Source organism: Notechis scutatus, chromosome 1, assembly GCF_049901735.1.
Source record: "Notechis scutatus isolate UNSWTSFEM ecotype Mainland chromosome 1, rNotScu1.2, whole genome shotgun sequence".
Classification (NCBI taxonomy): Eukaryota; Metazoa; Chordata; class Lepidosauria; order Squamata; family Elapidae; genus Notechis; species Notechis scutatus.
The window spans coordinates 81,656,000-81,680,668 of NC_142009.1; the positions used below are offsets into that span (position 1 = coordinate 81,656,000).

A 24,669-nucleotide genomic window follows, 5' to 3' on the forward strand; every position below is an offset into this window, starting at 1 on the left:
CACTGGCATTCCTGTGGGGGTATATGATGCCCTGAGCTCTCATTACTCAAAGAAACATCTGCAAAAAAATAACCAAGAGCAGTAAAGAATCCACAGTTTAACCCTGAGCTACAAATATTGTCTTCTATTGGTACTAGCATTCCTGTTTCACCCTCAAAGGCAAATTGCAAAAACACAGACAAAAAATGGAAACAACAAAGATGCTGCAACTGAAACAGACTCATTTTCACTGCTTCTGTTTGCCATGGTTGGATCAGGGAGGCAAAAAGAAAAATAACTTTTTCTACCTAATTCTGATGTATGAAGTGCCATTAAGTAAAATGATTATAAATCTACAGCTATAAAAATACATTAGATGGTTGTCTCCATATCAAGCTAAGCCTAACTATACCAACACTTATCAAGCAAACCATTTTGTATATTTCACAAGAAAGTTCTTACTCATGGGCATTTATAATTAATTCTGATTACCATAAGGTGAACATGTTGAACCCTATTATATAGTAGCTCAAATTATATCTCCTCTATTTTGCTGACAAAAGAGGCCTTAAATAAACAAAAGCCTTCCAACTTAAGTACATAAGTAATGCACTGAACAAGCTTTATAGGCCAGTTAATCACAGTTCTTCAACATTACTCAAACCACTTGTGTAGAACTGGCCAACAGATCCCCCAATTAAGGGTTAGTAACATTGATGAAGGTTGCTGATACAACTACACTGTGTGCAAGTTGTATTTTGGAGGATTCATATTACTGTTGAACAACTATAGTGCTCTGGGTCAACTGAAAATGTTAATAAACCTCAAACCTGAATATTGAAGAAAGTAAAAGTGAGAATTCGTCTGTAGAGTCACTCAACTCATCAGTCCATAAATTTTTTAAAAAAATCTGTCTTCAGATATTTCTTGGCCCAGTCTTGTTAGGAATGATAGTCACCTAACTGTTGGGTTGGCAATATATAAACCAGGATAGTTATTTAATACTGTTGTATCTTTAAGAGAGTGCTGTAATTGTGATTGGCTGAGGTTCCTCTGACGGCCATAAGATGGAGCCAGAAACCTGGTTTGTCTTCTTGCATTTCCCTATTGCCTTTTGCCTGATCGTGGTTCTGCTTGGATTGCTGTGAGTCTTGCAAACTGTTAGCAAACTCGGTTTACTGAACTTTATGATACGGGACTTCGTTTTTGGATTATCCCTGGACTGATTGTATTGAATACTACCTGCTTTAACCGTGTATGATTTGGACTGTTCGTTGGACTTTGTTTACCTGTTTACAGGAAGTAAAACCTACATTTTACCATTCAGTGTATCTATAGGCTAGTTGTGTGTTATTCCTCACCACTCTCTCTATGTTTCCCTGAGTGCACTCATTCTCCTAATGGGGAATACCTCAACAAGTCTTGCCATTTCAACTTATGTGTCTTGTTCAGTGGTGGTCAGGTTTCAGCCTTCCTTGGCCATGTCTTTGAGCACTGAACACCTTGTACTTCTGGGCACTCCTGGTAGGTTGCAATTCTGGAATATGACAGCACTGGAGGATAATGAGTTCCTAGTAGTTTCACGTTTGATTCTTCTCAAATCTTCGGCAGTTAATGTGCATCTTTTTTTTCTCAACACATTTCTTGCAACCCTGTTGACTATTTGAAACAAAATGTTTGATGGTTCTGTGAATATGCCCCAATATCTCAACCATTTCAAGAGCGCTGCATCCCTCTGAAAGACTTCTTACAATTGTTGACTTTTCAAAACCAGTTGAATCTCTTTTTTTGGCCCATTTTGCCTGAGGAAAAGAAGCTCCCTAATAATTATGCACACCTCGATATAGAGTATTGATCTCCTTAGGACACACACCCTCTCTCATTACACAAAAACACATCACCTGGTATGCTTATATACACTAAGCATTCAAGTTTACACAGCTCGGAGGTGGAAAATATGCATAAAAATGATGATATGGTCAAAATACTCACTTGCCTAATAATTGTGCATGCAGTGTAGAGTGCAACTTCAAATTCTTATTGTTCAAATAATCATATCTTACATCAGCAGTTACAATGCTGGTATCCAAAGAGGCACAACAATTCACAATATTCCAAGTACATTCATGACAGTTGCTAAAAAAAAGGTCAATCTCTCTTCCCATTTTTTAGAATCATATAGATCAGTGATCCCCAACCTTTCTTATGCCGTGGCCCGGTATCCCCAACCTTTTTTATGGCGCGGGCCGGTACGTGCATTAGCTGGGCGCCGCCATCTTTTTGATGAAAAGTGCTTCCGGTGAGCTTTCTACCGGAAAAGCTCACCGGAAGCACTTTTTCATCAAAAAGATGGCGCGCCAGCAAACCAGCGCCCGGTAGGACTTGTTCCACGGACGGTACCGGTCCGCGGACCGGTGGTTGGGGACCCCTGATATAGATTATACTTTCACTACATATTGTATGCCTGCTGATTGAATTAATTAGCACTGTTATTCATAGCCTAAAATTTAACTTTCTGATCCTTTAGGAAGTCTATCACAACATACAGTAGGTGTCCAAAAGGGAGCATGTAATATCATGACATAATACACCCCATCACTTATGTGGAACTCAAGTAAAGCTGATAAAACCTAATGGTATGTTTGCAAACCTGGCCAACGAAATGTTGTTGTCCAAGTTCTTTTCACTGTTTTAAGTCTATGGGAACATGGGTAAGGAGAATCTAGCTTAAACTCAACTTTTCTGTCCTGTCTCATGCACAGAGGTGGATTTGTGGCTATGCAGATATGCAGATAGATAATTGCACAAAACATCCATAACAAAGTACAATTATTGGTACATCAGGTATCTTCATAACTCACATTTGTTACGAAGCTCTTCTATAATGACCAATCCTTTGTATATCAGCATTGCAGGTAAAAAATGGTTATTTTCCTAACCCATCACGTAGCAATAGAAAGAAAGCTGTTATCAGTCCATGAGTGCAGACAAGAATGGAGGAAACCTCCCTCAACCCTTGGAGGGGCAATTTAGTGCCCAACCAGGATTACAGATGTGGCCACGTGACATGAACTACATTTCCCAGAATACCTTTAACTACATTTACCATAATGCATTCCCTTAAGGGGACAGCTCACAATTCCTTAGTAACTATCCAACTCCCGTAGACTGGCTGGGACAGCACATCAACCTTTGTAAGCTGAGCAACTGTGGATTCTAGGTCCCCTTACATCTCAGAATTTTCTGTCATTGGTTCTGACTGGGGTTGCATTGCCCAGCAGGACATTATGATCTTTGTGTGTACGTCCTAAGTGTTTTTGTTATCTTAGTGGCATTTAATATATGATTGAGCTTTTAATTTGAACTGAATTATATGTTTATTTTACTCGTACTTGTGTTCTATTTATTGTGTATATTTTCAAGGTAAAAAGCATAATAAAAATGGACAAACAGACAATTACATTCCAGTGTAATTTTCTGTCCCTTCAAGGATAGGTGGAGCACATTGGGGGGGCACTGGTTGCTGGAAAAGACCTAAGACATAAATCATGGTTTACAAGTTACATTGTGTTAATTCACACACTATGCTGTAAACTACACCAAGCTCATTGTAGTTTAGCTATTACAGTAGATATAAGTTATTAACTGCTTGCTTGGAAATAATAAAGCTAATTTAAGTAATGTATTGAACAAGCTTCCAATTTTATTTTTGCACATTGATTTTGACTAAGCAATTAAATGAGTTAATTTACTGTCACATAATAACATTTATACTAACTAGGTAGGGAGACACAACAGTTCTTGAATTTCAAAGTTTGTTCTTTATAGCCTACACATATACAAATGTCTGGTTTTAGAAATGTAGAATTCAGAATTTGCAAGAAAAGGGCTTTTAAAAATTGGGGAAAATAAATGGATTGGCATGTTTAAAGTGGAATATCCTTGCCGGTTTGTAGAAAGCAATGCTACAGTCATATACTATTCTCAGGTGACAACCAGTTATTGCATCTAGAAAATAAAAATCTGGACAACCATTTGTCGATAGTGAAAAAAAAATACAGGAAATAAAGTAACTTCACTGCTAATTAGTGATTGTCTAGATTTTTGTATCTAGACAATAATCTTACTTGAGAAGATCTTTAATTTAGATCAATAGGATTTGGGGTATTTCTGTATTGACCTCACTGTAAGTATACTGGAACCCCTAATTTTATAAAATGGAATTATTTGCACTTTCTTCTGTCAGAAGTCATAATGTGAATCACATGGTATACTGCAAGGGGCTTGCATGTAAAATTATATAAAAAAACAACCTTTGCTGTACCCCAACCGGTGCTGCAGGCTTCTCCAAAAAAACAAACTTGAAAAACGGCTGCTTTGCTTACACAATTTCATCAGCTTAAAAACAATTACGACCCTTTCTACAAGTTGTCAAAACATGTCACCAGTCAAAACCCCTTGGCTTACCACATTGTGCGAACCTAGCTGTCGCTGTTTTTTTTGTTTCTTTTATAAGATTATATTTTATAATCGCAGCTCTTCAACGTTACTCAAAGTACTTGGGCAGTACTGGCCAACATATCCTGTAGAAAAAATTTGTTAGTAATGATTCTTACGAACAAGTTGGTCATTCCCGAAACATTTCATTAATAGTTTTCCGGCTGTTTCAGAACGACCCTCTCCCAATAACAAACGAATCGATAACCTTGGAAAAAGGATCCCTCCTACGCAAGGAAAAGCAACCTTTACGCCAATTTCAGATAACTATTTTAGATAGTTCTGCATTCTGCGCAATAGTGAACTGGGCGTAGGAGAGCCGAGCCACAATCCTTGAATCATTTTGCAAAATCCACCTGCAATTCGAAAAACACAAATGAAGATTCGACGCTCTTTATTTTTATTGTGTCAAGTCTCCTTCCGCCAAAACAGCCTCACTCTTGCAGGTGGTTATATAGTAAGATTTCGAATCCTTCCGCTGACACCACCTACCCATCATGCTTTGCGAATGCGCATCCTGACAGACGGAGTAGACCGACTTGACCGTTTCGCATATCCTAACCCCTCCCCCTCCTCGAAAATATTATTCTGTCCCTTTTCCCGCGCAACGGCTGTTTTGTTCCCACAGAAACCAACAGAAAGAAACACCGTCCGCGCGCGGCGGAGGGAGGGGGGGCGAAAGAAGCGGCGGAGAAGTATAGTTCCGGCGCTAAGCGAGCGCCGCAGCGGCTGCCGCGGAGTCAGTTGCTGGCTGGCTGGGCCGGTAAGTGAAGAGGGAGGGAGCGAGTGGGTGCGCGAGTGCGGGGGAGGGGCCGGGGAATTGAGTGGCAGCGGTTGGCTCCGCGCTGCGGCGGCGCTGCCTTCTGGCTGGGACGAGGCGGGAGTGAAGGAAGGGGCGAGGCGGCTTTTCTCATTTCCCTCTCGGGCGCCATTTTGTAGCGCAGCGAACCAGCGAATAAAGAGCGGGCGGGAAGCGGAATGTGGCGGCGGCGGTGGTGACCGTTTCAGGGCGGTGGTTCTAAGTTTATCGATGCGACAGGAGAAACCGTCCTTGGAAGTATCTGGAGCGATCTGGACACGACGCCTTAGCGGCGCCGCCATCGGCGGGAGGTGAGTGGTGGCCTACTCCTTTTCCCGCGCGAGCCGCCGCCGACTCCAGCCTTAACGAGAGACCGCCGGGAAGAACGAAGAAGAAGAGATTGCGAAGGCCGTCCAGTGGGGATCGGGGCAACCCTTCGCGAGGCTCGACGTTGCCACGCCTGTAGCATCTTCTTGCTTGTCGCTCGCCCTCCCCCGCCCGCCGCGATCTTCCTGAAGGCCCATTTTAGACAGGCGATCTTTATTTTCGAGAAGATCTTGATTTGTTTACCTAGATGGCCATAAGGCTTAGGAGAATCTGAAGAGGTTCTTCTTATATTGTTCGTTTGCAGAACAGTTCCAAACGTGTGCTATTTTTATTATAGCGTGCCTGAGAAGCTTGGAAGTATAGATATAAAGGCACGTGTCTAAAAATTATAAAGTCTCGAAATTTATGCACGGGAGTGTCTTAAGTCTTCAGAATAAATGGGTTGAATTGGACTGCGCATCACATGCTTGTGTTTTTAAGACCTTAGCTTGCAAAAATGGTTTTAAGTTTGTCAGTATTTTATGTCTTAGCAATTCTTTTCAATAAAAAATAGGATAGATTATGTTGCTATATTTTATTAGGAAGTTAACAGTGATTCTGGAGGAAAATTTAGTTTGATTTACCCTTAAAACCATAAACTGACCTAGATTTCATTATATTTACATACTCTGCTGAACTATTGATATTTTACTTGGCAGTTTTGCCACTGTGTGGACAACAGTTGTATAAAATCTAAAATGTTACTGGTTATTTTCCATCTAGCAAATGACTCTTCAAAATGATGTCCTCCTATGTGAAATTATAAATCATCTGTTTCAGCATATCCAATAATTGGTAGAAATGAGAATTGTAGCCTAATGCACTTGCAGAAGACCCAAGTTGGGGGGGAAGGCAGATCAGAGACAGAATATTTTTGTTCATTCTACAGGTTGCTTAGAAAGAATCTAGCACACCATTGATGTGCTAGATTGCAATGAATATGTTACATGCAGTGGTGATCCAGTTGGCTATGAAATAAACTGCCCATGTAAAAATTAGTTATATGTCACATGTAGAAAGTCAGTTATTATATTGACCAAGTTGTTCAGTGTACAGTTACTATAAATCACAATGTACACAATTCCATTTGTTAAAATTATATAGCCAGGTTTATATGAGATGAGGTATTTATACAACAATTTATATTACTAAGTGTTTTAACTATAGTTGCTATTATATCTGTTTCAGTCCAGTGATTATTATGAGCAGAGGAAAAATATTTTTCATTGGAATAAAAATTTCAATGAAATTTATTTAATAAGCTTGAGAAAAACAAATAATTTTAAGTTGAAATTGGCTTGCTCTACTGAGTATTTATTTGGCAAAGTTTACTATAGCATAGTAATGTCTAACAATACATACTGTAATTTCTATTATACTCTTACATTTTGGGGGTTATATATACAACTTTGGGGTCAGATTATGTTCTTACATTTTAAGATTGTACATAAGAGATGAAGGCTGTATGCAGAACAATATCTCAATTTCTAAAGTCCCTAAATCTGTTCCAAATAAATCTTAGCATGCAAAAGATAATTATTTTAGAATTAGAAGTCATCTAATATAAAAATGGATAATATTTATTTGCAGTAGAAAAAATAAAATTTCAATAAAGCTACTGAATATAAACAGATTATTGTTATTGTAATTAGTTTGAAACAAATGATAGAAAGTCTGGGTTAATCAAATTTTATGGTATGATAAAAAAAAAGAACTGTGGTTGATCCTTATGGGGGGGAACCCTTAAAATAATCAGAACTCAGTCATTGTATGGAAAACTACAAGAGAGTAAAGTCAAAACATCCTGTGAGATAGTAAGCCAGTTCTGTAGTATTGCCAAAAAACCCTACACTGATCTGTGTTAGGGTTTTAAATTGTGCTTAGTTTTTGCATTTTGGAATTTATAATTAAAAACAGATTATTAAATTCTCTGATAATTTAAGTAAAGGGTTCCTTATAGGCTCCTCAGATTGAATTTATATGGCATTATATAAAATAGCAGCATTGTTAATTGCTGCATGCTTGTTGCCATTCTGCACTGGTGCTGTGAAATAGATCAGCCTGAAAAATAGTGACTGCCTCATTTGGTAAAACTAAAGTTTTAGAGTTCTAGTCTGATGCTGATAATTACAACTATCAGTGTTCTAAAACTTTAAGCGAAACATTTTCTCTACTATATATTTATTTAAAACATATATTTGCCCATCTTATAAACAATAGGGTCAGCTTTCTACTAGTTATGGAAAACGTTAGTTTTGGATTACCTATGTAGTGCAGAAAAATAATATTTGAAAGTCAATAAATGTGATCCTGGGTTGATTACATTCTGAAATGGCAAAAACCCTAAATTTAATATGGCAAAGTTATCTGTAATAGGATGGATCTGTATTACACAAGCAGTAGTGAGCTTTCATATATATTCAGACATTCTCAGAAATTATTTAAATGTTCATTATTGTTGAAAATAAATGTCTTAATTATCCACAAAATGAGGAAAATATTTTTGTAACATAGAGTTCTGTAGGGCTTAATTGATACATTTCTCAAGAGTTATAATGTGTATACATAAATTGTTGAAATTAAAAGTTTTTATTATTTTCCAAAGCTATTATAAAAATGTACTACATATACTCAAACTGATTGGAACTTACACTTGTAAGAGGGTGAAATAATAATAGTGTTATTTCTTCTACAGAATTCACAATGACTAATGAAGAGCCACTTCCAAAGAAGGTAATCTGGAAACATGTATTCTACTATTACTTTTCTTTGTCAATGCTAGATGAAATAATTCAATGAAATTATTTTTGTGCAGGCCCGTCTCAGTGAAACAGACTTCAAGGTTCTACCTAGAGAAGAATTAATCTTAAGGTAAAATAATGGTCTATTTCATAATAACAAAAAATCATTTATCATAACTTACATAGAATAATTTGGATCTTAATACTTTATTGAATAAGGACTAATAAAGAACTATTTTTGCATATGAAAATGTTAAAAAGTTTAATTAAGCTAAATCAGACATTTGGGAGAATTAAATGCTTAGAATACCAAATTTTGTAGTTCATGATTTATTGAGATTCAAAACGAATTTCAGAAAAATGAAAAGATAAGTATCCCATTATTTATAGACAGTCCTTGACTTATGGTCACAACTGAAACCAGAATCTTTGATCTTTGTTCAAAGATTCCTGTAAGCCGCCTTGAATCGCCATATGCGAGTAGGCGGCAATATAAATTTTCTAAAATAAATAAATAAATAGAGTGAAGTGGTTGTTAAGTGAGATGTCATGTGGCTGTTTTGCTCAATGACAGTAGTCCCGTTGTCATTGAGTGATCTGGGTGGAGAGAGCTGCCTGCTGGAGGGAGATTACCTCATATGGAGTCAAAATCTTCCAGTGGGCAGCACTTCCACTGTCAAACAGCTGCCTGGTGGAAGAACTCTGGCCAGACGGAGTCAAAATTTTCCTGCTGACAGCCCCTTTTTTTTCAAAGAGCTGCCTGCCAGAGGTATTTTCCCCAGATAGGTCTGAATTTTGTATGGTGGGTAGCCCTTTCACTCTCAAAGAGACTGGTTGAGAAAGATGTTTGCAGCCAACTCCCAAAGATGAGAACATCCTCTGATTTCTGGGGTCTGGCTGCAAATGTGCCATACTACAAATGCTCTGTGCTGAGACCCTGTTTGGATCTCAGGATAGACCTTTTTTAGCCTGCCCCAAGAAACCAGAGGGAGTTCTTTTAGCAGGCAGTACTGGCTTTCCCTGCCAACTTCCCTGTTGACTTTCTGGGGAAGCTATCACAGAAGTTTGCAAGTGGTGATCAAATGGTTGTGAGGTGCTTGGCAACCAGTTGTAAATGAACGTGTTATGAAGAGCCCAGATTGCAATCATGTGACCACAGGGATGCTATAATGACCATAATATCAGGTACAGGTCATAAATCCCTTTGCTCAGTGCTATCATAATTATGAATGATTGCTGAACGGATAGTCATTAAGCAAGAATTATCTGCAGTTTGATCCAAACATTTCTATTGATCATAAGTTGGCCCCGAACCATTTTTGGCTAATCTCTTAAAAAAATAAATCAGTGTTCATAGAATTCATTGGAAGAGGTCCTTTGAAATATGGTTTCACAAATTAGGATCTTTCTGCAATTTGTTAAAGCAGTTATGTTTTATGAGTTAGTACAATTGCTGCAGGGCTGCTCTTGAAGTTCAGGCCTGAAAACAAGCATATTTTGGAGCATCTCTTCTAAATCAAATCTGAAGTGCTGCATAATTCTCCTGGTTAATATTTGAATTGAGGACTGTCAGGATAGCTAAGTGTTATTGCTAGATGAAGACTTTGAAAAAGACAACTTGGAAGAAGGCAGTGACAAGCCACTTCCTAAAGAACACTATGTGGAAGTGTCTATAAAGTCATCAGGACAGAAGCATTATTCAAATATTTACCCATGTAATGGATATAGGGTCCACATATTGCACTAGGCTATTATTAATCCTGATTCACATAACACATAATGATATATCAAATGCATGATAATTTGGAAAGCACAATGGCAGGTGTACGAATCTTTTTCTTTGCATATCTGAAATTAGTTTAAAAGTACAATTATGTGCATGTAATATATATTTGGGTTGGGCTAAACAAGCATGAGAAAGATCTCAATTCAATTTTCAATTTAGTGACCTTGAGCCAGTTGTTTATAGCAGCATCCCCAACCTTTTTGGCACTAGGGACCAGTTTTGTGGAAGACAATGTTACCATGGTCTCCAGTAGTGGTGGTTTCTGTTTTGCTTGCTCACCACATGCTTCCGGCTGTGCGGCCCGGTTCCTGACAGGCCATGGCCCTCAGATTAAAAGCAGTTAACAATTTCACTGAACTATTAAAATCTATTAAATATAGTTTGCAAGGATAGAAAAGTATGGGGAGATAAGGCAAATGATTTTGTTGTACATTATATTTATCTTTTGATTTTCAGCTATGTCTTTATATTTATTTTCTTAACTCCTTTTCTAAATTTTACATTATATTGCTTATCCTCTGAAAATGAATAGTGTGGTGGGTATGTATGTATTTTAAAAAACTAATCAAAATAGGCAGAGATGAAAAAACTGAAAAAGATACAAATTATTAAAGAAAGTTAACTGTAAACCTGTTCAAACAATATTGCCTCTGCCTTGGCTCACACATAAGATTAGGTAATTCGTCAAATTCTCCAAAAAAAAAAAGGATTATTTTTGAAAGCAGACTACAATTTGAAATAGGGACTTGGTGTATGTTCACTGTAGCTGCTAAACTTGTTTCTAGATATTAAACTACATATCATGATAAGTAATTAAATTATTTAATGAAAGCTGTAAGGTGGGTTTAATTGTATACTGCTACTTTTTTAAACCATATACACAATTCAGAAATGTTTTTTTCTTTGTTTAGATGGAAGCAGTATGAAGCATACGTGCAAGCTCTTGAGGGCAAATACACTGATCTAAACTGTAAGTTGAAAATCAGCTGAATATATAATTAGACCCTGCCATATTCTTTGAAAAGTGGAAGTAATAATAAAAAATTGAGGTTTTTGGAAGTGAATTATTGGACAACATATGGACATAGCAACTAAAATATATTCCTATAGTATGTACATTTTTAAGTAAGTTTGAACCTATTAATTCACGAATTGGTAACTTAATATTTATCACCTGCTTGAGGAAGATTATATACTAATGCCATCAGGCTAGTCTTCCTATCAAAGTAAATCGCAATAAGTTGTTTTTATCTGATCTCTAGCATTCAAAGTAATTGATTAATAATTTTTCCTAAAACTAATTTAGAATCACAATTAAAAGGATTAATGATTAGAAGTTATTACATGAACTATCTTCTTATCTTTTGTTGCAAACTTTAAAAAAAACTTACTGGGAAAAGGAGATTAATATCTAGCATAAAACTGATACAGGCAGTCCTTGCTTAACAACCATTTGTTTAGTGAGTGGCCGTTCAAAGCTACGACAATGCTAAAAACAGGTGACTTACGAGAGGTCCTTGTATTTATAACCATTGTACCATCCTCGTTATTGTGATTCCAGTGCTTGTTATTGTGATTACAATGCTTGGCAATTGTTGCACATTTAAATCATGTCATCCTCTGGTCATGTGATCATTTGTGACCTTTCCAGCTAGCTTCTGACAGGCATAGTCAATGTGGGACTGGAGTAGTAGTCACTTGATGTCTCACTTAACCATTACAGGTGATTCATTCACGACTGACAAAAAGTTGCAAAATCAGGTGTGGACACGTGATGCATAAGTTAACGACTGCACTGCTTTATTATAAGATTTTTGGTTCCAATCATAGTTATAAATTGAGGACTACCTGTTCTCAATCTCTAATGATATATTAAAATTTATACACTATATCTGAATCAATAATTTCTGATATTCATTAGGCTAGATTTTTTCTGTAATATTGCTCAGTTCACCTGTATACGTAAAAAGCAAAACACCAACCGTGTTACTCTGAATACATTTACTGAAGCAGGCCTTTGTCAATTTCAGATATTGGCATAAATATTTTCCCAGTTGATATGATAGATGAGTAAACAGTAGTTCACGTAACTGGTCTGATTATACCACCTGTTTTGTGGTAATTGTTAAATGAAACCATGTGTTACAAGTAGCACAACAATTACATTTAATTATTTTTAGTTAAAGCTTTTTTGGGATAGTCATTTCCTTATTAATGTATCCATGAAAGCACTGCTTGCTTGATAGTACCTTTAAAATGTGTTGAAATACATGTATTTTCAATTAAACCTGATTTATATTTCATTTTCGAATTCTGAAATTGATAGGGGCAACTTTTATATTACTATTTTATATTCCTATGTTTTTTATTGGATGAGAGCAGTGATATATTATTCTTGTATAGACAAATTTAGTATGTTAAGAATAAATAAGATAATCTAATTATTAAATAATCTGTAGGGCATCAACAGGCTTTAGGATTATGTTTTCTTCCTTTGAATAGTCAAGCTTGTTTACTTCTGATTTAACAACATTCAATAAGAAACCTTCATAGAATAATGAGCTTGTTAAGCTGTTGATATATCTTTGGGATTTGAGTTTAGGTTATTTTAAGTTACTCATCCTTGTCCCAGAACTATGCATCTGGGGAGAAAACATTGGCTTCACCTGCGCCCTGAGATTAATACTAAGCAATAATTAGGGACTGATAGATAGCTGTGTTCATGCAATGCCTCTGGGGTTTGACAAATCACTATTTCCTGTATCAAAGAAAGTTGCTTTCTTTTCCTTAATATAAATCTGTTGACAAAATTCAAAGTAAAATGCAAGTAGAAGAAAACTATTCTTTTTGATGCTTTTTTTGTGCTTGTAGAACTGATACCAGTAGGTGCAAATGAGCAGATTATAGTTTGTAGCTCTTACCATTCTCATACAACAGGCATGTCCAACATCTTGGCTTGCCCTGGGCTGCACTGAGTGAAGAGGAATTGTCCTGGACCACATGAAATATATAGTTAATGTATATAAACATACGTATTAATGTTGGTGGTCTTGTGGGGCCAATTACTAGCTGTCCAGGGCCGTGATTTGATAGGCCGGTCATAGAATGATCTGTATGTGTTAATGTGCAACTTGAATTCAGTTACAGAAACCTGTTAAAGTTGTATCCCTGTCAATAAGGACCCCGTATATTTTATTTGTAGCTCCCTTTAAAACAAGAAGCTGCTTTTTCCCATGGCTGTAAAAAATTATCATCATAAATTTGCAGGTGATTTTATGACATTGGGACTGAAGAGGAGGATTGTGACAGCTTGTTTGTATGATGCAGTGTCATGCCATTACTATTATCTTCTGTTCTTTTGTGAACAGTTAAAAGGCCAGTAGAAAATAATCAGAGCGAACTTTGTGTGGTGTTACCTGTGTTCTCATAGAAGTTATATATCTTCCTTTTTTACATTTGCTTTCAAAAAGGAATATTTATGATTCACATTATTTTTTCTTTGTTTTTAGATATCATTTTTATCTTATTGTTCATCTTTTTATCTTACTATTTTGAAGGATTTCAATTATAAACTTTGTAATTTCTTCCTTTTTACACTAGCCAATGATGTAACTGGATTGAGAGAGTCTGAAGAAAAACTGAAGCAGCAACAACAAGAATCTGCTCGAAGGGAAAATATCTTGGTGATGCGACTAGCAACTAAAGAACAAGAAATGCAAGAGTGTACTGTAAGTGAAATTAATCAAATCATTTGAGATTGTGTTGATAAAATCTATTGATTTGGCTTTGAATGCACAATTCTATTCATTTGTTGTGCTAATTCCTACTATTTAGCATGGTTTGAACTATAAATTTTTATCAAAACCTGTTCTAATGATGTAAAATATGTTGACATATTACTGATTTTTCAAAGAGTTGTGAGCTACCATAGTTCAATAGCAACCTTTAATGTAGATGACACAAAGATTACAAAACATATTCAATACAGAGTTCCACTAGATTGATCACTAACATTAGAAAACGTATAAATACCACTAATTTGTATTATAAAATTCTGTTGCAATGTTCACATAAATCTAAAACTAAGGCTTGCTTTTCCTTTTTGTTTGAGATGGTAATGTGATTGTGTGCAGCCCTGAATCTCTGTTTCAAAGTCCTTGAAATTACCCCCAACTACGCTACTAAAATTTGATGGCAAATTTTGGGCTGTTTCCTCTGTCCATTTAGAGGCTACAGGTAGTCCCGTTATAGCAAACATAATTGGGACATGCAATTCTGTCAATAAGTGAAGTGGTCACTAAGCTGGAAATCATATGACTGCACCTATGCTTTCCTTTTCTCCATAGCCTTTTGGAACACTCGCCCAAATAGCTATGCTATAGGGGGCTCGAAACTGACAAGACTAATCCTTTTTACACCCTCCACTTTGTTTGTGTCCTAACCACTCTTCCATAGTCTGACTAAGGAGCACTGGGAACATGTAAACGTGGGTGTTGGTCATTATTTATTTTTAGCACTATAACTTTGAAAAGTTATAATTTGAAAAGAATTTACTTTGAAAAGTTACTCTGGTTCTTTTTGATGTCACCAACTTTTTAGTAATACCACTTGCAACGCTCTAACTTATTTGGATAGTCCCAAAACTGGATAAATGATTATTAAATCCTCTGGTATTTTTTGCGGTCATTATTATGTTTAATTCTCTTGAGTTTCTAATCCTCAGCAACCCTAATGTTGAGAATTTATGATTTTTGAGGACAAAGTTTATTGTATTTATATGTTTCTCTAAACATTGTATTTTCACTATAATAGTTTACTAAATAATAAATATTATATACTGGAATAAGTGTAATTGGAATTCACCATTACAATGATATTTATTCTGCCTTACTAAAATCAAAGCTTACATTTATTTCCTTGCAATATGTAAGAATTAGGTTTTTCAGGTTATGAGATTTTGCCACCACTAAAAACTAAACATCATAAAAGACTATAAATTGGTCAGTTGAAAAATTGTTTAAATATTGTTAATATTTATTTTATAAAATTACAAATAGTATATATAAAAATATTTTATAAGATAAAATTGTGTGTGTATTGCAGTATTGCAGTGCCATTTCTTAAATTTGTGATTAGTACATGCATGGTTGTATGAATTGTTATGGTGTTTATAGCACCTATATAAATTCTGTCATATAATTTCAGAGTTCATTTTATTTTCTACTAATTTTAATAAAAAAGAAAGGATTACTTTTCAGATTGTGTGGACCAGTGATAGTATATATTGACTTAATATTTCTTTCCTTCATGCAGAATCAGATACAGTACCTCAAGCAAGTCCAGCAACCAAGTGTTGCTCAACTGAGATCAACCATGGTGGACCCAGCCATCAACTTGTTTTTCCTAAAAATGAAAGGTGAACTGGAACAGACTAAAGACAAACTGGAACAAGCCCAAAATGAACTGAGTGCCTGGAAATTTACACCTGATAGGTAAACAAAACATACTCCCCAGTCAAGACTTCCCTGACAGAGAATGCTTTGGTGGGACAACCACGTACTCGTTTCCACACCAAGACTCAGACGTTTTGAGCCAAAAGCTACATTTTATTCTGTCCAGCTTGTATTGCTTAATGTAAAACTTATCAGATGAACCTTGTGTTTCAGCTTTTCCCCCCCTTTGCTTCAGAGGCCTGACAGCGTCGGACTGTTCTGAAGAAGTGGCCACCACAGAAAATGTGTACTTTCTAGAACATGTAGACACTTGCAAAGTGGTTCTGTTTGAAGAAAATGAGGGAGAAGCAGAAGTCTAAAGTCTGTGGCACACTATGTCTACAGACAAATTGGAGGAGAACCTAGAGATTTTAAATCATGAATTGATCATATCAAATTCCAGTAAAACATATAAATGGAATGTGCTTCGCTCTTAATCCCAAACCTAGTGATGTAGAGACTGATTAAGTCAGTTTTGCCATTAAGACTGTGGACTTCCTCCTTGTTCACTGAACTGCTGGGTCAAAACTCAAATGAGGTGAATTTTGTTTAAATCACATTTTTTTTGCTAATCAGTGGTGAGAACATACACACACTCAAGTGTTGGTTTGCTTAGCATTTGGGCTTTATAGGAATTCAGTGAAACTTGTCGTGGTTTGGATTAACAAATTATTCTGTGGATGGCTGGTAAAATGTAAATTCCTAAATCTAGCGCTGTACAAACATGCAATTTAATTACTAATTTTTATATTGTTGAACAGTTGTATATACATGTGAATCTCAACTAGAATATATAAACAAAAACTAGTTGTGATTCCTATCCTATCCTTGACAGTATAAAATTGCCATATATAGTATCATCCTGAGAAAATATATGCAAACTATACAAGGCATACCAGAGTCAGTTGCCTAGATAGCACAATGCATTTGTATATTTAGTTTCATATAAAGCTGCACTCTTCTTTAAATTTGCTTTAAAATAGGTAATGTCAAGTAATTGAGAGACACAGTTGGCTGAACCACTGTACAAAGTTCCAGTGAAATATGAACATAAAAGAATGGAGAACAGGCTGCTACCATGTTTTATCCTGTTCTCTGAAAGAAAGATAATGTCAAAGCTTATTGCATACATCCCATGGGTTTACAACAGCTCAAAATCATTGGTACTACCTGGCACCATGTCACGTCTTAAGTGATTTCTAGGAATAGTTGTATTGGACATTTCAGTATTCTCAAGATTACAGTGGGAAAAGCTTCTAAAATTACTTGCTTTGTCTTAATACTTGTATAGTCTTCTATAGTAAGTTGATTGAAAAAATTGAGGACTATTGCATAGAATATTTCAACTGGACATAATACCAGCATTCCACGTTCAGTAATTAATCTAAAACAACCATTTTATGAAATGCATATACCTGTGATAAAATTATTTCAACATAAAAATGTGGTAATAAAGAAATCATGGGTATTTCATCAAAAGGGAAAAAAATTCACATTAATTCAGGCTTTTGAAGATCATCTTGGTGGGATGGTATGGAAAATCTTTTAAAGGTCTATCAACAGAACTGAGGTAAGATTTCTGCAGAAAAAAGTATCCTAAAATGTTACATTTGTCTTTGTAAGACTTGTTGAATGTATAATCAGAAAATAATTCTTCATAGGTATGTTTTAATTGTGTCATACAAATTGCCTGTGAATTCCCAACTTGATCAGATAATATTTAGAAGGAAAGATAGCTTCTATATATATCCAGTTTATTTTAGGGTGCATTTATTTTGTTTGCACTTAAAATAGACACCTACCATTTAAAAATGGTTTCAGAAAATGACTAATTGTAATCTTAATTCAATCTTTGATATGTCCATACTTAATCAGATTAATAGATTAATCAGAAGATAAGTGTGAAATTGGTACTTTTAAGTACTCAAGTAGTCATACTTTCCTTTATTGTGTCTATGAAATTGTAAGACAGCTTTCCTTAAGCTGTTGGCCTCCAGATGTTTTGAACTGCAATCCTCAATACCCTTAGCTATCATATATGAGAGATAGAAACAATTATTTTGAAACTTTAGAAACAAAAAACTCAGAGGCTGCCAGATTGAAAGTGTTTGGTTCAAGAGATGAATGTTAATTTATTGTTTTTAAAATATTTTCCTTAAGTTGTTTGTCTTCTGTGTTCTGCCATAATTTATTTCTGATCTTATGCTTCAAAATGGTAATGTATTTTTCTACACTGTGAAAGTGATTCTGAAGTACTAAGGAAAGAGTATTCTTGTATCTGCGTATAATATTTTGTGGATCCTATGTCTTTGCAAGTTTGTGCTCAAAATCTTACCTTTTTTCAACAGTGTTTTAAGAATTGTATTGCATTGCCCTTGTTTACAGGCTTTAGAACTTCAGCAAGAGAAAATATTCACAGTATGAACATGAATAGGAATAAGATACAATATTGGTGTTTCATTAGATAACAATATTTGTTTTGAAATTATATTTGTTTCGTTTTTGAAACTTTATAAGATAGTCTTGGCATCCTCCAGATGCTTTGGACAAGGTGAAACTATGGCCTACATTAATTAATATGTTTGTTTTTGCTTATCAGTCATTTATAAATTAATTTAAGTAAATATACATAAAATCTAGTTAAAATTACAAGAGTTACAATTTTTGCCCTAAGTTAAAAATTTAAAATGTTATTCAGATTCTAAAAACTCAGCATTTATGTATTTTGTTTAGTGGTAAATCTATTGTAGCTAAATTTTATAGGCAAGAATTAGGATCCAAAGAATCATCCACTTAATTCCAGGAATTTAGGGTTGAGATATGTCTTTTTTCCTTGAACGGAAGTCTACTAACCTTCATACAATGCTGCTTTTTAAAGAGTGTTTAATAATGAAGGTTGTTATTTTAAAAAAACTAAGGCATATTCAAAATCTTGACATATCTAAAACAGCTTTGTGGCAACTAGCCAAATTTTGAGTTCACTTCAAGTTGTTTATGTATCAGAAACAAAAAAAAAGCTAGATATGCTGTAATATGTAATATACATATTTTTGGAGGCCAGGATTCACAATGGGTTCCACGCACGTACAAAATATGCACTGTTGGGCATTATGCTATATTTATAGTTTTCCTGTAGAAAAATAACTTATGTGGGAAACTACTTGTATGATATCTTTGTGTCAGTCTACTAGAAAATATTGTTGAAGGTGCCAATTTTTTCCAATCAGAAAAAAGTGGGATAATTTAATAATTCTGCATTGACTTATAATTTTGAAACAGGTACTAGATTTGTTTTTAAAAAATCCAATGGAAGAACACTGAAATTAACTTTCTTAGATTATGTGATCAAAACTTCAAATATATTTGCTAAGCTCAGAAAATAAGCATGATATTGCAAAGTATAACTTTCAGGAAAAAACCTTGGATACATGTACCCAGTTTTTTGTGTTTTCTTTTGGGATTTTAGTTCTGGCAGTCTGTTAAGCCATGTTTCTCTTTCAAAATGATATGTGTAAGTTATCTTCCAATAGTTTAATGTGCTATTATGTTGAAAAGGTGCTTTCTTGCATTATTAGGCCTTTTAAGATAGTCATTTTGCCTTCTATTTTTTGCTTTTGGCCAGATCATAACTTAATCATTTTTATTTATATTGAATCATACCATTGGTTTACACAGGTCAGTTTTTAAAATTAGTTTAAATCTAAAATAGTTTTTCCAATGTTTGCTGCTTTACTACTAAGCTGTCATTGCTTTATATAGTTTTTTAAAATGTATGTAATAAACTAAAATAGTTTTGTCAAATAGAAATAGTTCTAAGATCCAATACCACACTTCAAGAAGGATGTTGACAGATATATACAAAGAACAATAAAGTGGATAAGTGATACCAAAGTTCTATGAGGACAAAGCTTTTAGCCTAAAAAGGCAATTTAAAACATGTCATTTCCTCATGTTTGAAGGGCTTTTATATAGGTCACATTTTCAGTTACTCTAGAGCAGGGGTGTCAAACTCACGGCCCACAGGTCACTTGCTGGCCATGCCCACCTCTGGTTTAGCGAAGGAGGAAAAAGTTGCAGTATGTCATGTGATGAAAACGAGACGCCGCGAGTTTGACAACCTTGCACTAGAGGTTTAGGCTTGAACCAACAAGTTCGAATAATCAAAGATTTCAAACACTGAAAATAACTTTCTGATTATATAAAATGTTAAGCTCTGAAAGTTACATTACTTTTAGATGTTTTAGGGCAGAAGCTGGATATTTATAAGAAGTTAACTTGTATACTATTGACAGAATTACTTCTGCATTTTGAAAGTTTATTACAACTTTAATATTCGTCTTATACTAGTTTACTGCAGTGTGACTGTCTATTCTTAGATAGCAGACAGACATATATAGGTGGGTGGTGCTTCTGCTAGCATAAGCTGCTTACTCAAAGTAGTGAGTATATAAAAAGGTGCAGAAGAACTTTACTTTGCCAGAAACACTGCTTGTAATGGCTTGACACTGGAACAAAATACTGGCATGAGCCCAATAGGAGAGACATGAAATCTTCAAACTTTTTGGGGATTCCAAATTTGTATAATTTCAAAGATATGGAATTAAGCTTAAAGACATGACTAAGGTTTTCATTACATAAGTCTATTTAGTTTTTCTGTTCCCAGAAACCAAAAATTGTTACTGTTTTCAACATTTCTGCCCATTGCTTTTTTTATTGAGTCCAATTTCTATCGAAATTGCCCAGTCAAAAGATAAAAGCAATAGATACAATTCGATCATAATTATAATTTGATAATTAAACTGTAGAAACTTGCCTTTCAGCTGACCACGTGGGGCCAGAAGACCAATAAACAATGTTCAATGTCAACTGGCAGCAAGATACTTTAGAAAGATGTGTTACAGAAGTAGTGCTCCCAGTGGCAGCCTTTATCAAGGGAGATGAAAGAAAATTGTTTTCATTTTATGATAGATGACTCTTTCCTTTACAGCCAAACAGGCAAAAAGTTAATGGCGAAGTGTCGAATGCTTATCCAGGAGAATCAAGAGCTTGGAAGGCAACTGTCCCAAGGACGTATTGCACAACTTGAGGCAGAGTTGGCTTTACAGAAGAAATATAGTGAGGAGCTTAAAAGCAGTCAGGATGGTAAGGGATTTTTTAAAAAAGAAAAAGAATTGTACTGTGTTTGTGTAAGCTTCAAAAGTCAAATGTGGGTATTATACATGTCTACGCATTTAAAATGTTTTGGAAGGGATTTCAAGCTCATAAAACTTATAGTTACCAGCACAACTAAATATGGTAATGGTGAGAATTAAGCATGAATTTTTCACATGATTAACTACAATAGGCTTAATTTTAACTTGGATGATTCTGTCCTCCTTTGCAAAAGCTTTCTTTTCCACTGAACAAAATCAACATAAACTAAGCATGTTGTGGTTATTCTATAGTGTTTTGATTATTATTTTTTGAAAGGCAGAAGTGCTAGTGATAGTACATAAATTCTTAGTCTTTAAGGTATCCTTTTCTAGTTTCTTACTATATTTCAGTGCCTCAGAAAACAGTTACAGAAAGTTAGCACTTAATTTCAATGAATTTGGCACTTCTTTAATGTTGCTTCCATGTAAATGCTTAGTTGAATTGAAAACTGTTTTGTGTATTAGTATCTTCGTTAAATTTTGTTTCATAGTCATTGGAAACTTTCTTTTAAATTTTCACTAATAGGCTATTCTGGCTAGCAAACTTTGATTTAATTCTCAATAAAATTATTTTGAATGCATTTGACATTTAGTTATATAAATGTTATATCTAAGATACAAGTAAACAAATGAAATTGTACTAGAAATGATTAGTTTTTCTATATGAGATACAAAAGGAAGATAATCAGTGCTGTTTCTATGAGAATAATTTCAAAATATAATTATCAGAAGCAGTTCATAGATTTTAAGTCTAATGCCAGTCTCCACATTGCTGTTTTATCTTTTGGGATTTTCAGAAGCCATAGCTCAACATAGTTAAATTTGGGTAGTTATTAAATTGTAATAGACTACAAATTTTAAAAATCTTTTTAAAAATCTACTTTTGCCGTCTCTATATTACAATGTGCTCAAAGATTTCTATGCTATTAATTAAGACTTGGGTCTAATATTAGTTTGTTAAATGCCACAGAGAACTTATTTAATTAACATTTAAATTAAATGTACTGTATGTCATTACAGTAAAGAGCAAGTTCAATGTGATTCTATTCAGATCAATTAGATTGTGTTAGCTAGGAATCCTGGGAAATAAAAAAAAATTACTATTTATAAAGGGGAACCCTAGAATTTATAAAAGGGAAAATATGTGGAATATTTCTTGCAGAAAGGTAGAAAATATTTTGCTGCTAATATCAAATACTTTTATCTGTGTACAGTAAGCAAACCTTATTTATGAACATCAGTGCATATATTATTTTGAATTCAGTACTAGTTTTTATGTTAGGATTTGTAGATCAGTTTTGGACAGAAAATATTGCTTAGCTCAAAAGTAATTAGAAGCAGCAAGGTATATATAGCCATTTAGATAAGCAGATCCACCACTGGGACTTTTGCACATCTGTTGACCTTTTTACAAATGTATTTTTCATTTATTTCCTTTATGCTGAATTTAGGCATCAATTAAACAGATTAAAAAATCTATTTTTGAGCTTTACCAAAGCTTTAAACAAACAATTATCATGGAAATTAAAATAGGGCTTAAAATTTACATTTTAAAGTTGTTCTGTTGGACTTGTGTTGCTCACATGTGCATGCGTGCATGCAGAGAAAATAGATTATTAATAATTTAATTTACATTAAATTATTTTTAAGAGTTATGATGGAATATGTTTAAGATCAAGTAAGGTATTAATGTATGAAACTGAGCATATTATTTAGTTGTGCCCAGTTTGAAGAGACAGATACTACTTATTAAGTATATGCTCTCAATTGTTTTTCTTCATATAGAACTGAATGATTTCATCATCCAGCTTGATGAGGAAGTAGAAGGTATGCAGAGTACCATTCTAGTTCTACAACAACAATTGAAAGAGACTCGCCAACAATTGGTTCAGTATCAGCAGCAGCAGCAGTTACAAGCTTCAATTCCAGGTACCAGCCGGACTCCATCTTGTGAAATTACAGATCAGGGAGAAACCATGAGCAAAGATTGCAGTCGCCTGGCCAATGGACCAAGTAATGGCAGCTCTTCACATCAGAGGACAGCGGGGCCTGGTTTTTATCGAGAAGGTAGTGGAACAGAGGATGATTTTCCACCCTCGCCAAGCAATGGTAATAAGCTTTCCAACCACTCTGAAGATAGAACTGGCAGAGGATCTGGTAGTTATATAAATCAACTCAGTACTGGGTACGAAAGTGTAGACTCTCCCACTGGTAGTGAAAATTCTCTTACTCACCATTCAAATGATACAGACTCTAATCATGATCCACAAGAGGAAAAAACAGTCAGTGTGAAAGGTAACAGAACTTCGGGGTCTCGTCATGTTCAGAATGGTTTGGACTCTAATGTAAATGTGCAGGGTTCGGTTTTGTAACCTTTTTCTGCAAAAAATTTTTTTTATAGTGTCACTTAATTGGGAGAAGAAACTGTCCAGAACTGTTCAAATTAGTGCATATATGTCACAATTCTGCCTTTGTGGGTTTTCTGCTTCAATACCTCTGCCACTTCTGAAATTTTAACAATTGATTACGTTGAATGTTGCTAAAAGGATGTTTGTGTAAGCTCAAGGTATATTTTGAGTTAATGTGAAGTTGAAAATGGAATTTTATTTCCAGGTATAACACAATGATGTATGTACAAATCTGTGTATATCTAGAACTTGTGCTGTGTAAGGGCATTCTTTACTCATACTGTTTATAACACTCAAAACTTTGTCAGAATAGTTGTGGGTTGATGACTGCCAAGTTTGCCCAGTACAGTAGTTTTCTAACTAAACTTGGTGAGGGAGTCCTATAGTAGTTTGTGTTCCACTTTTGCCACTATGCATCTGTGTGTTCTCTTTAGATGACAATGTTTAAGAATTTTGTGTGCATAGTTACTCAGTTTTAAGAACTGTTGTATCCTGTTAATGCATATTGCTCTGTGACTCCAATATTATCTTACCTGTACTGACCAAACCCAAATAAAATTTTTAATAATGTAATTTATTTGATGCTGCTGCATTTATTTATTCAGCATTGGATTTTTCTTCATTTTATGCAGAAATCTTTATAAAATCTTTTAAAAAATATTTCTTTAATATACTGAATATATTGGGACAAATGATAGATCTTGCATTGATGTTATTACATGATGAAAGTGATACCGTAAAAACTGAATAACAAATATAAGTACTGAAAATATTCCATATCTGAAAACCTTAGTTGCACTTCTCTCTTCTTATGTACATTTGGTAAATTCCTCTTCTATTAAAAAACTGAATTTCTAAACCTGAGGTTCAATTTTAAGCCTATGTTCTACAGTATTTGGATTAGTTATTTAGTATAACTTCTATCACAGTAAATTTTCTGTTCAATTTAATGAAAATTTGTAGGAAAGAGATTATTTCAAGATAGCTTGCATGTACCTGTCAAACTGACTTATGCCTCAATGTGACAGTAGTCAAGTTGTCTATATACTGCAATTACAGTGTTGTTTTATGTACAGATTTATACACATCTTGAAATTTGTGTACTCTATAGTTTATAAATGTAGCCTATTATAGCCTTGCCATGAATGGTAAATTATAACCATTACAGTATAAATATAAATATTGTAGTATGAAAACATTATGGATCCTTAAAAGCCATTACAGAGAGCCATGTCGATATACAGTAGTGCTTAAGGCACCAGGCCAGAATCTAGACTGGGCTGTAATACTGCGTTAGGCACAAAACCATTTGGGTGACCTTGGGCCAATCCCTCATGCAACCCAGGGAAATGGAAAGTCACTTCTGAAATCTTACCAATCTTGGAGGGAATTATCCAGGCAGTTGTCAT

The 24,669-nt window shown here is 34.8% G+C and overlaps 1 protein-coding gene across 3 annotated transcripts; it reads left to right on the top strand.

Annotated features, from left to right (window-relative positions):
- The first annotated feature begins 4,973 nt into the window (after positions 1-4,973).
- Positions 4,974-23,833, top strand: WTAP (WT1 associated protein). 3 transcript variants are annotated; one of them, XM_087969427.1, is made up of 9 exons: positions 4,989-5,239; positions 5,416-5,586; positions 8,337-8,374; positions 8,457-8,512; positions 11,080-11,138; positions 13,769-13,896; positions 15,482-15,660; positions 20,648-20,802; positions 22,638-23,833. In XM_087969427.1, exons 3-9 carry the CDS (start codon positions 8,345-8,347, stop codon positions 23,222-23,224), a joined length of 1,194 nt encoding a protein of 397 aa, XP_087825553.1. In that variant the 5' UTR covers positions 4,989-5,239; positions 5,416-5,586; positions 8,337-8,344; the 3' UTR covers positions 23,225-23,833. The 3 variants fall into 3 exon arrangements, with proteins under 3 accessions (XP_026531039.1, XP_087825553.1, XP_026531038.1); XM_026675254.2 differs by lacking the exon at positions 5,416-5,586 and having other exon boundaries at positions 4,974-5,239; XM_026675253.2 differs by lacking the exon at positions 4,989-5,239 and having other exon boundaries at positions 5,400-5,586.
- Positions 23,834-24,669: the final 836 nt, after the last annotated feature.

Coding starts and splice junctions, on each gene's coding strand:
- WTAP (XM_026675254.2), top strand. CDS start 8,345: ATGACTAATGAAGAGCCACTTCCAAAGAAG. Junction 15,661..20,647: donor TGGAAATTTACACCTGATAG/GTAAACAAAACA, acceptor TTTCCTTTACAG/CCAAACAGGCAAAAAGTTAA. Junction 20,803..22,637: donor GCTTAAAAGCAGTCAGGATG/GTAAGGGATTTT, acceptor TTCTTCATATAG/AACTGAATGATTTCATCATC.